The sequence below is a fragment of the Struthio camelus genome, chromosome 3 (genome assembly GCF_040807025.1).
Source record: "Struthio camelus isolate bStrCam1 chromosome 3, bStrCam1.hap1, whole genome shotgun sequence".
NCBI classification, from domain to species: domain Eukaryota; kingdom Metazoa; phylum Chordata; class Aves; order Struthioniformes; family Struthionidae; genus Struthio; species Struthio camelus.
The window spans coordinates 59,194,190-59,206,578 of NC_090944.1; the positions used below are offsets into that span (position 1 = coordinate 59,194,190).

The 12,389-nt window shown below is 42.8% G+C and overlaps 1 protein-coding gene across 5 annotated transcripts in view; it reads right to left on the reverse strand.

Moving 5' to 3' along the window:
* Positions 1-261: 261 nt before the first annotated feature.
* The window catches only part of SCML4 (Scm polycomb group protein like 4), an 83,425-nt gene continuing 71,297 nt past the window's right edge, over positions 262-12,389 (reverse strand). For all 5 annotated transcript variants that reach the window (XM_068937965.1, XM_009676934.2, XM_068937962.1 and 2 more), the window contains 2 exons: positions 7,032-7,177; positions 262-2,100 (listed from right to left, as the gene is read on the reverse strand). In XM_068937965.1, coding sequence (XP_068794066.1) covers positions 1,975-2,100; positions 7,032-7,177 — 272 coding nt within the window. In that variant the 3' untranslated portion in view covers positions 262-1,974. The remainder of the gene's footprint in view (positions 2,101-7,031; positions 7,178-12,389) is intronic.

The following is a 12,389-nucleotide window of genomic DNA, read 5'->3' on the forward strand; positions in this document are numbered from 1 at the left end:
TGTTGATGTTCCCATCAACATGTTGTGAGGTTTTATGTTGATGTTACCTTTGTCTCAACCAGATGCTGGATTGAGCAGATTTCTATTCTGTACAACATGGATACAAACGGATGCAAATGGGTTTTAATTTTGAAGAACCTGCGTGTTTAGGGTTCGGTGTGTTACGTCTCTTGATATTATAGGACTTCTCACTTAACACACTCGTTCAGCTATTCGTTTTAGATGTGTTTCGATGTGCAGACATGATTTGCTGAAAGTTGGTCAGTCACATGAAGATCCAATTCTGCAAGCGCATATAGACAACTTTATTAAATTGGAGGAGTAGTCCCCAAGAGTTTAGTCAAAGTCTTGTGGGATGTGGTTGCTCATATTCTTTAGTGCTTTCAAGATTGGTTCTTGAACTGATATCTTTTTGTAGGAGTTTTATTCTAGCAACATACATCAAATTGAGTGTTATTCCATGAGGTATTTTTGGTAATATTCTGTTCTCCATAAACAGTCTCAGATGGTATGATGTCTTGCATATTATTAGGACTCCATTTCCCAATTCAGTCAAGGCTGGCTCTAAAATAATCTGCATGACTTACAAACACTTGCTACTGCTTCTTGCCACCCACTAAGGGCTGAAACTCAGTGAATGGATGAGTCCCTTCATAATCCTCATTTCTGAAAGATGAAAATGAGGGCATATCCCCTCCTCAGCCTAAGACCTGCCATTCGCCTGGCCTGGCTACGTGAAGTATCAATGAGCATATTTTGGTTTGCATAAGAGACAGAAGGATATTATTTTTAATCTAGTTGAGACTTAAAGCCTGGCGCTTTGCCCTCCACTGCAGCTCGGCCAGGGAACAAACCCGGAGCATTCATCTGCCCCAGATCTGACTGTCATTACAAAAGCACAATGTGCCTGGTATTGCCAGCTCCTTGCAGGGGACGCTTCCACCCTGGTCTCTTGCTTCTTAAAAACATGAAAAAAAACAAAACTAGAAATTCCATTTTTTTTCTTAAAGACTGCCACAGACTACGTGGCAGAGAGAAATGGCTCGAGGAAGGACACCGGCAACTGGGAACGCCAGCCATGGTGGGAGCCGTCCACCCCCTCTTCAGCTTAACAGGAAACATCCTGTCAGAAACACTTTCTGTGTTTGGCCTTTTCTTAAATTAATTATCTGTAAACTGTGACAGGCTCATCCTACTGGGAGCCTGCAATTCCTTACCAGTGTTAGAGATGTGCTAGACAGGAGAATCATGATGGCCAAAGCGCCTCAGACAGAAACACCGTGTCCTCAGAGCTCCAGCCTGAAGTCTATTAGGGCTGCTCCCTCTAGTGGGAAAAAGAGTACTTTGGCTTGCAGAAACCCTTTTCTTTCCCCTATTTTCATTTTTTTCATTTTACTTTCTTTTTTTTTTTTTCCTCTCTCTTTTTCTTTTTTTAAACTAAAGAATTCAAGTTTTCCAGATAGTGCAAGACATGGAGTAGTTCCCATAAGATAAGAGCTGACCAAAGTCCGGACTTTTTCCAGGCCTTGTGCATCCGTGGTGGCACCAGCGTTGCGCTCTCGCCACAACCCTGCTGATGCAGGCCAGCAGTTATTCCTCAGAGGCGGACTGATAGCAAGTGAGGGGCTCTTTGATCATCTTCCAGCAGTCCTCAATATATGTCATAGTGGTATTTGTTTCTGATTTCCCACTTCTGATTACAAAAATAGGACTTACTATAATCATAATAATATCAATGATACAAAATAATTATTGTAATTATATACTTTTTGGCAAATTATTAACACAAAGCAGCCCGAAATGCCTCATTGGATTAAAAAAAGGTGAAGATGCACAAATGTTAAAAAAGACAAAGTCTTTGTTAAAAAAGAGGAGGAAAACAATCCGCAAACGAATGCATGTCTGTAAGGCAACATGTTACCTTTAATTTGCTGTCTAGATTTAGGTCAGGTTTTGCTGTTGTTGGAGAACTTGTTAGAACTTGGCTTGCTTGAGTTTATCGATGTGGTAACAAAGTTTCAACGCTGGTCCCAGTTTCAAGCCCAGGTATTTCATGATCATGTCACTTTTCAGCAGCAACAAAGCATTGCCATCAATCTCCTGATTTCAAAAGAGAGAAAGAGAATCAGAATGCGTTGCCCCTCCCCAATCAGTGCTGCAAAAGCAAGAGAACAGAGCTGCGTCCTGACACATTAAAAAAGGTGAATCAGATGCTGCAATCAGACGAGAGCTGGCTGAAATGTCATGCATTTTGAACTTTCATCAAAAAGGTAGGGAAAAAGAAAAATAAAAAGGAGGTTTTAATCAATGTTATTTTTTATTTTTCAAGCAATCATAAGCTTTGACTGTTTTCAATTATTCTGCAATAAAAACACATTTTTTATAAAAATCTGGGTTGCTGCAAGCTCAGTTCTAATTCTGAGAAGAGCAAATTAACCTCGAGAGAAAGAAGGAGAAAGAGATGAAGAGTGAGAAAGAGATGTGGCCTTATGAACTACTAATAATGGACCACCAAATCTCTGTTCCAGCTTTGTCACTAACGGTCTGCATATTTCACATATCCCCAGTTCACCTCTGTCAAGTAATATGTATCTTTATTTCTTGTTCTTAAATTGAAGATAACAGTTACTTACTTATTTCATTGGATTTATTAATAACATTTATCCAAATTTAATTTAACCACCATCTAAGTGGAGGAAATTGCCACCAAATTCAGTTTTTCATCCCAGACCTGTTAGCTTGAAAACCTTTTTGAAATTACAAGGTTGCTGCACTGAGCACAGAATACCATTCATTTGCAGGGAAATGGACTCTCTTTTGTTTCACCCACTCACATATGACCATAAAACACACAAGCTTGCAGAGACACTGTCCTTCCATGGATCCGAAGCTTATCTGTTTTTTCTGACTATATTAGTGGATCTGCTAGAAAATACTACCTTTCCCCATGATCTCCACCTCACTTACTTACATCCTTGGACCAGCAGAGCTAAACATACCTCATGCTGTATGCACACATGTATGTGCATGCATGCATACATGCACACACACATACATATACCCACACACTAATGTAGTATATATTGTATTCTGTGTTTCTGATGGTCAGATCTTTCCCCTGTGATCCACTGCCTACTAATTAAGTAATACTATGGATCCTAATTTGCCCTGATTGTTGTTATTCCATTCAGTAGGTGATTTAGCTGATGAGCAGTTAAGGTCACTTTCTGATTAACTCAATCAATTGATGCTCTTCATTCTGCAACCCCTATTCCATTCGTTACAGAAACTCTCTTTCCCTCTCTCGCTCCTTCTCATCACTTCAAGGAAGCTGAGGGAAAGGAATAATAAGTGTTACATGTAATTAAAATTTCTATAAGAAAGGAAAACAAACTCCCAGAACCGTGATGCTATAGGGTAAAATGCTGTCAAGGGTTTGGTGCAAACGCAACTCTTTCTAAATGGTGATTTCAGTATTTTATTATTTCCTTTATTATTACTATGTAGGGGTCAAAATTAAACTCCAGGACAGGAATATGCCAGAGGGAGCATTCATATCCAATTAAGTGTCCCACATTAGCTGTGTACCTGTGCAGTTTGTTGGCTTGACTTCACTACAGTAGTACTGTGTCAGCCCTTTAAAAATATAATTTAAAAAAGAAGGATTCTACAGCATGGTCCATGACTCTGCGATAGCCCTACCAGAAGATCTTGAACCAGATCTGGAACTGGTGAAATTCAGTGCCATCAGCGCAGTAAGCTTGTTTCTCATGAGCTGAGATCTGGGCCACTGCAAGTCAGAATATTGCAGGAAGCTGCCATGTCCCTGCAAGGGGATGGGAGCAACAAATGGTGTCCAGGGTAGGAGCCACAAGGTGACGGTACATTGGGGAATTAAGCATACAGCTTCTGCCTGCCACAAAGAGTATTACTGTGTTCATTCTTGCTTCCTGCAGCTCTTGTTCTGAGGATACTATTCAAAAAGCAAAGTAGCTCCTAAACAAGCCCTGGGCAATGCAAGCAAGAATTGTAGCTGGCTGTGGATGTCTCCCAGGTCAGGCTGTTAATGAGTAAGATGAAAGTCCAGATCCTTACGGGTATTTAAGCACCTAATTTCAAGTGAAATCAAAGACCTGAAGATCGATGCACGGAACAGAACTAGAACCCCCTCTTTTCCGCTCTGCAATCTCATGAATAGGTACTAATCTCCTGATTAGGCCACCACCTGCAACAGGAGTGAAGCAAGTGGTCACCTCAGTGGACAATACTAAAACAATTGATATGAAGAAGATCTAGGAAAAGATGCATGCTCATGTCTAGCATGGGCAGAGGCAGGTTGCTATTTGAATAAATGGGATTAATTACATTAAACTCAAAGGTTTTTGCCTCCTTCATACATTCATTTGCCAATCACTGGCCATAATTAAACTATCAGACCATAACATTGCTTTGATCTCTTCCAGCTTGAATTTTCTACCTATTAATTCTCTTTGCAGCTCTTTCTCCTCCTTTGTCTCCCTTCCCCCAGTCTTTTAACCATCACTTGTGTCTTGCTGAGAAAAGGTCTTGCCCTAGTGCTGCTACAAGGTCTCTGCCACGCCGATGGCTCCTTTGTGAAAGGTCAAAAGACCTATCAAGCATGCGTTAGGCTTTCCTTGGCACACGGCCCTGCCGAGGGAATAAGGAAACGGCAGAGGGGAGGTGGTGGGCAGTTTCATGGACTTGGTGGACTCTCAGGAGCTACTTGTGAAAGCTCCTTGGCAATAGGAAAAGCTTCTGCTCATGGTGAGAAGAGCAGAGCAAGAACCACAGTGATCCCTTAGTGCATATTGCAGCTATAGCCTGTGCAGACTACAGCTTCCTACTGCACACTGGGAGACCTCGCTCCAGAAACTACAGTCAACACCCAAATTGTGGTAGCCATTGTTTAATATAATGACGTGAAAGAGCATTGTCCTCATCCAGTATTCTTCCCCCGACCCTTTTCTTCCTTGTGGTCCCACCATCCTCTCCCTCCCAGTGTCATAGCTCAGATTAGTTGATGGCCAAGGCAACAATTTCAGGTGATAGCTGGGCCTTGTCAATGACAGTAAGTGCTTCCAAGTAAATTATGCACTTGCTTCATGGAAAGATTGAACATACAGGAAGATATGGCTAAGGTTAATGGACTAATCACTTGTCTCTCACCCCTGGGGTCTCCATGCTAATCCAGACGAGATTTGAAGGCTGAAAAATTGCAGGGACATATATAACTCGAAGGTGTAATTGAATTGAGTTGTGTGGTAATTTTACCTAAGTTCTCAGACTACTGCATATTTTACAAGGAAACCAGTGATAAGTAGAAGCAGTAGGTGCTGGGTGTTTCACAAAGGATGACAGGTACAGTTTTTAGTGGCAATTTAGCTTGGTCTTTTTGGTCACAGAGCAGCTGTAGTATTGTAGCATGCTTCAGTGCAGCTGGCCCAGTAACTGCATAGTGTGTGTCACAGCCCTGGTGCCGTATAAAAAGCACGCTGTTCCGTCCTTTGCTAGAAATGCAAACTAGACAAACGCGGTGCTTTTGCACGGTATGCATCTTACAATGTTAACTTTGAACTCCATTTTGGGATGCACCTGCAAGCCTTGAAGACAATGATGATTCTCTCTCCCTCACGTGCAGATTCCCTCTTGATGCACAGCCCCTTCTGACAGTCTTATGCCAGAGCAAGTTTCTTTAAATCTGCAGATGCTCAGTTATCTGCCTGGTGTCCTCACGGCCAACTGTGCCACACTTTCATAAGTAACGTACAAGGCAGATCTGACTTATCAGCAGTAGACAGGGAAAGTAGGTTAGCACCTGACCCATAACCACAGATTTGGTCCTGGCACTCTCGTGCCTTCTCTTCTCATCCTGCTGAACTGCCTGCAGAATGGCAAATGGTCTTGAAATCTATGTAGGGTGAGGAAACGTCAAGACTTATGTTCATTAGTACATCTTAATGTCCATCTGTCCCTGCTCTTCAGGTGCACCCGCTCCCCATATCTGGAAACCCTAAACTGTTGTGTAGCAGGATGTCCTCAGTTGTCTCCCTAGGCCCTTGTCTGCAGCTCCACCTTCCCACCAGTCCCTGCTGGCCTGGAGAGCAAGGAGCAGGACCTGGCAATCAAACGCTCTCGCTTGCTTTACAACCTGAAACGCTGATCGGGGTCAGAGCTGGGGAGCTCGCTGCATTTAGAGCGAAGTCCAGACACTTACATCTGAAGGTATGACTGCCAAATGAACACAGGTGAATCACTTTTAGGGTAAAATCCATTTTCAGAGTCAGACTGAATTGATCAAGGAAGCATGAAGGGATGCACGAAGATACTGTTAGATGCAGGGGTACCAACTCCATATACAGCAGGAAAACAAGAAACTCCTGGTCAGATGTATGTTTACAGCTTTTCCCTGTACTAATTGAAATACTAGAGGATAATATCATTTCCACTACTGGAGATTGCCTAACGAAAGCAACTGTCATATTCCCCAGTGAGTCAGCAGGTCTGTTAAATTCAGTTATGTTGTTATATAATACTGTGAAAAGAATGAAAAGCGTGGCTCTTTTGGGTTTCTCCTGCTAAATATCCAGAGACACATAAAAAATGCTCTTCAGGGGAGAATCATGGGTGCTCTGGGAAATAATTGTCACTGAGGCCAGGCTTTTTGTGCCAATCCGACAATGAAAAATGAGCACCAGATCCTTTGTGCTTTCTCTTAGGCTTGGCACAGAAAATTTATGCTAGCATAGCTATGAACAGATAGTAAGCATTTTCTAAAGACATTATTGGGGTCTTCCTATCAAAGGGTAAGTGAACCTTTCTTCAGGCCAAACCTCACAGTGGTGCTGAATTCCTTGCACAACCCTGTCTTGAACCTGGCTGAGCACAAACGCTGCCTATTGCATCTGAAGGGAGCTGAGGACGTGTGTGTGATGTGTGATGGCCATCCCTTGGGAGCGCCTGTGCACTTGGCATAAATTACCCAGATACACAAAGGGCAGCTTTCTACATACATGCTTTCTGAAGAGCTCCACGTGGGGACCTAAAGCATGAGGGTCTGCATCCTTCACGAACCAAACCACGTCATCCACAGTCCAGGTCAAAGGATTCTTGCTTGATGGCCGAGCCGTTTCTTGTCTTTCAGGTGAAGGACTTGAGGCTATCGGTATAAAAAAAGCCCACAACATTACAATGGCATCCAGTGGTTTCCCTGATTTGTGAGTGTGCAGCAGTACGGCAGTCTTACATTGCCATGGACTTCAGATCCTCATGTGTGGGTATTGGCCTGAGATGGTGAGGCGGGGAGAGAAGGGGACTTGGCAGTTTCCTATCTGAGCACTTACCAGAAGACACGATCCCAGCTGGTGAATTGTGTTAAAAAACATGAAACCCTCAGGTTCCTGCTGGGGAAGGAAAAATGTGCCAGCTGCCAGGCTCTTAAACTGAGCTGCCCCTGCTGTCTGATCTGCAAGCAGTGAGGATGTTGGCTCAAGAAGACACCACCCTCCCACCTGGAGAGAAAGCACTTGGGCACTAAACAAAGGAGATTGCCACTGAATGCCAAGGCTAGAGGATAAAATGGGGATTTAGCAAATAGTTTTTCTCTTAGCATTCAGATTTTCAGACTTATCTTGGAGCTTAAAGGAGCATTTCTAGTCAATATCTGCCTAATCTTAGGCTCTCACCAAGCTGAGGGTCCCCAATGAATGTCTATTTGGAGAGCTACTAAAACATGCTAAGATGAACATTGCACATGTGACTTTTTAATGGTATGAGCCCAGGATGATTTAAGGTCACTTCAGCTTGCTGTAGCTTTAAATCAAGGGAATAAAGGCACACTGGAATGAAAGCGCTTTTATGTTTTTATTCTTAGTCTCTGCAGAATTATAAATCTCAGCCTCCATGTGTGTGCCATTCTCCCCCTTCCCCCCCCCCCCCCAAGCTGCTTCACTATTGCAAGTACTATACTATGCATTTCAGGAAAGCTGTTTATATTTGTTTATATCTACACAAAGCAAACTTTGTGTTAGCAGGAGGCAGTACACAGATCTATAAAATGTTATTTGCTCAGACCTACTCATCTCTCTTTTTGTTAAGGCACAATTTTTAATGAGAGAGATGCAAACGCTAAGAAGCAGACACTGCAGAAGGTAGGAGAAAAAACAGAAGAGTGCCAAGTAGAGGGAGATCAGAGATACCTGACTAGTTGCAAAACTGGAGCCTGGAGAAACCCCAAGTAGACAAGAGGGAAATTAGAATGGTTCAGAGCTGAGCTCTTTGGAGAAATACTGAGCTTGTAAAGATAGATTAAAATATATTAGAATACCATGCATGGCTCAAAACATCATAATATATGTGAGCAAATGTAGTGGGCTGGGTTTGTGACTTATGTAAATTGTCATTTCAATGACTTCAATAGAGCTGTGCTGATTTATATTATCTGAAGATCTGCCCATATATGCACAATAACTGCTTTATGTACGTATTGGTCCTTTTTTCTCTTGCCATCATCCTCATCTTACAGTATAATGCAATGAGGTATATTTTGCAATTATGAAGGATGAACTCCAGCAAGCAGCAGCACTACAAATGTGCAAATCTGCTCGATGGGTTTCATAATGGGATATGATGTAAATATCATGATAATTACACTCTCATTTGCTAAGTCACTGCTCTGCATATAACGGACAAGGAATAGCTGCAGGTCCTCTTAATTAGGCAGCTAGGATTGGTGTTCGTACGGAGCCACGCGACCCTGGGCGCTGCTCACAGAATACACGCAATGCACAATGGTAAAGAGACCATCTGGAGTCTTTGGCATGAAATGATGAAGACAAAGAGTGCAAAACACACAGGGCAATCTCGGCCAACCCCTGCATCATCAGTAACGTTGAGTAAGTTTGTCGGGGCAAGCGGAGAACTACGACTTCTCCTGGAGGAAGAGGCACAAGCACCTCGAAAGAGGGTCTTGTGGGCTGGCTTGGCAACAGCAGTGTTTCTCCCCCACTGGATCCACTGGTGGTCTGAATGCCAGCTAATGTGTGGAGATATTGCCCCTGGGCAGTTCAACCCAATGGGCAGGAAGAAAATCCAGCTTTTGCAAACCAGTGGGAAAAGAGAGGGGAGAGAGAACAGCTTGGCTGTGCCCAAAGAATTGCGGAGGCAAGTTTCTATGCTACTGCCGTGATATGGTTGAGGAGATGTTGTGCCCCAGCTGAAGATCAGGTGTTTTCTCCTGGTTTCCTGTTTAAGAGAGAGCAGTCCTTAGCCCCATGACTCTTGCCTGAAACGCACTGCTTCCAGAAATGCCAGGAAAGAGCAAAGGGGAACAGAGAGCCCCCTGAGAGCCTTTACAGGTATTAGAAATATTTGCAATAAAGGGAAGGGGGGGGTGAGAAGAAAAGGTTGAAATGACAAGGGAATTCTATTCACTCCTTCGCAGTCTAACGATCAATAGCATAAATCTGATTTTTTTAAAGATAAAAATACAAATGACCTTTCTAAAGAGACTACACGGCTAGAACTTTTCTAGGCCCCAACAAGTTAAGATAACCCTTTCATATCTCTATCTGAGGTATCATGTAATGATTTAAAAACAAGAATTATGCATAGATACTAACTCTTCAAAGATCATCGTTTACCTAGCCAGAATTAAATGCTGGATTCTCTACTGCTTTTTCATGAACGAAGATGTATTATTTTACTTGTGTATACCTAGCTGTATTTAAATTTCGTTAGTAAAAATGGGATACCATCAGCCTCCGGACAAGACTCTTGAACTCGTTTCCTAGTCTGGAAACAATCTTCTCTTCCGTATCTTTTAAAATGTATTTTGTTGTTTATTTTACTCTGGCTCAGTAGCTTCTTAGTTTACACATTTAAGTGGAACCTCTTTATTTACAAAAGAAAAATAAATAATTTCACGTCTACACAAAGGCCTAGGTTTTATGTTTCAATAGCATCACTTTGTTAAAAGACTCCTATATTAAGCACAGAAGTGTTTGATGGCAGCAGAGCAAGTACTATACATTTTTTTCCTATCTGAAGGTATTCACACTTAACCTAAGAATTAGATAAATGAGGAAGCTGCACGTCTCCCGGGTATCCTATGCCATCCTGTCATCAGAATTAATCAAGATGATAATGAATACTCAGATTACAAAGAGATGGGAGTGCTTAGGACCAATAATTATTTTTAGAGATCGTAATCTAGGTCAAATCCAATTTCCTGTTTTTGACAGGTGGCAAAAAAATTTTCAAATTAATGGAAGGGGATATGGAAATCTAGGTAGTCAGAGGGGAGCACTTCTCCGTTCTACCTAAAACGGTGCCTGAGAAAAGAGGGGGAGCGGGTTCTCCTTGGGGGGTGGCTTCACGGGAAGTCCCAACGCTTCAGAAATATTGGCTGTTCCCTGCATGGCAACAGGAGCTGCGTCTGCCGGAAACACTGGCTCAGCCCCGAAACACCACGGCCCAAGCCAGCAGAGAGACATGACCTGGCTCGGTCTGAGCTGAGGCGCCTCGTCCCATGCGGGTTTTCCTCTGATCCCAGGCTCCAGCTTTGGAGCTGTCCTGAGAAGGAGGCTGGAAAGAGCTAAAGCCAGCAGCCCAACTGATGCAGGGACATGCCAAGGAGATAGGATGCTAAAATGGAGTTAAACCTGTGAACAGAGTAAAGATAAATAACAGACTCCTTAAATATGTTCTTGGCAAACAAACAGACCCCAGAGGGAGCACGGTCATTGATAGATAAGAGTGGAAAGGGAGTGACAGATGAACTTTAATATTGCTGCAGGCCTAAATGATTTCTTTGCCTCAGGGGAAGGGGGTGGGAATGAAATTTTAAAAGGTTCTCTCTGATCGCACTGGAGCAGATAATAAGGAGAAGCAGATCTACTGAAAGTGAACAAAACTAGCAGGCCCTCGGAGGCGCAGAGAAACAGGAAACATTACAAAAAAAAAAAAAAACCCAAAAACCCAAACCTCTCACTCTAAACAGGGACAGGCGGAAGGCTTTGTAAAAGAGACTTTCCTAAAAGGAGGGAGCACACCAACCGAAAGAGATGGTGTCACTAGCAGAGAAGGCATCAGAAAACTGGGACTATGGGGAATATAATTACAGAATATGTACAGGCACTGCAAGATTTGCTAACCTGTAATCAGCAGAGAGCTCAAGATCATGTTTGATATGTCAGCGTAGCCTATGCAAGCTGGTGGCTGTTGGCTCCCGCAGGTGCCACGCGGGGCACGGCCCCTCGGCACAAGGGGACGGCGGTGGCCAGCGCTGCAGCCCTGCGAGCAGCCCAAAGTCCAGCTGAGGGAAAGGCAGTCGTGAATCGGCATGACATATTCATTTAGGCTTTTCTTGTTTTGCCTCTCTTTTGTAAAGAGAAGAGAAAAGTCATCTCACTGAAGGCATCCAACCTTTCAGGTTCTGAATGTCCTACAAAATGGACGTTTCTGCTTTTGCCGAAGCAGTGGTGCCCAGCAGTGAGCCCAGCAGTGCCGTCGGGACCTCCTTTGCCGCTGCCCCAGGAAGGTGCTGGATTCAGCCCCTGTAATGTGCTCGCAGCACTACTCTGCAAAAAAAGAAACTTCAAACCCTGCACCCCAAAATATTTTCAGGAAATAAATACATTAGCAAGTAGTAATGCCTCATTAACAAAGGCTTTCAGGTGATAATAATTAACTGCTAATATTAGATGATGAAATCTAAGTAAAAACAACAAGCTGCAGCACAAGGTTAAGGTTATTGTGTTGTGATTAAATACGCGTTCTTCCTACTTCGAAGCAAAGGGTTTGTTTGTCTGTTACGTAAGCAGGGCTTGGAAAGATTTATGATGTCCTTGACTATTCCTTCCCTGATTTAAGAGCTTCAATTTGGCAAATGATGACAGGAAAGTGCATGCTTGTCTGTTAGCAGCCCCAACTGGCTTTCTGAAATGAGATTTTTTTTTTCTTTTCGTTTGGAATTTTTTAGCATAATCACGGAGAATTAGGCATCGAGTTTCCAATCGTATTAATGAGAGCTTTAAGGTTTAATCTCATCCATTTCGCTTGAAAAACATGTTCTGCTAGGCACCGTGATATGTCCTATAGTTATGATTTTGTCCATGATATTTGCCTATCATGATAGATAAGGCATGCTATTTTTCAAAAATATCCATAAATAAAGAGGATTGGCTTGAGGTTCCAGAGACAAATTCTTTCTCCTTTTAATGAGCCCTGCCCATCCCTGCCTTGTAAGTATGCAAAGTGAGAAGAATAAGAACAGATTCTAGCATGCACCAATTACTCATCTTTGCTTGCTTATGATTCAGCAGCATATAAATTATCTCTAGAAAAAAGAAAAACACACACAGAAGCATCAT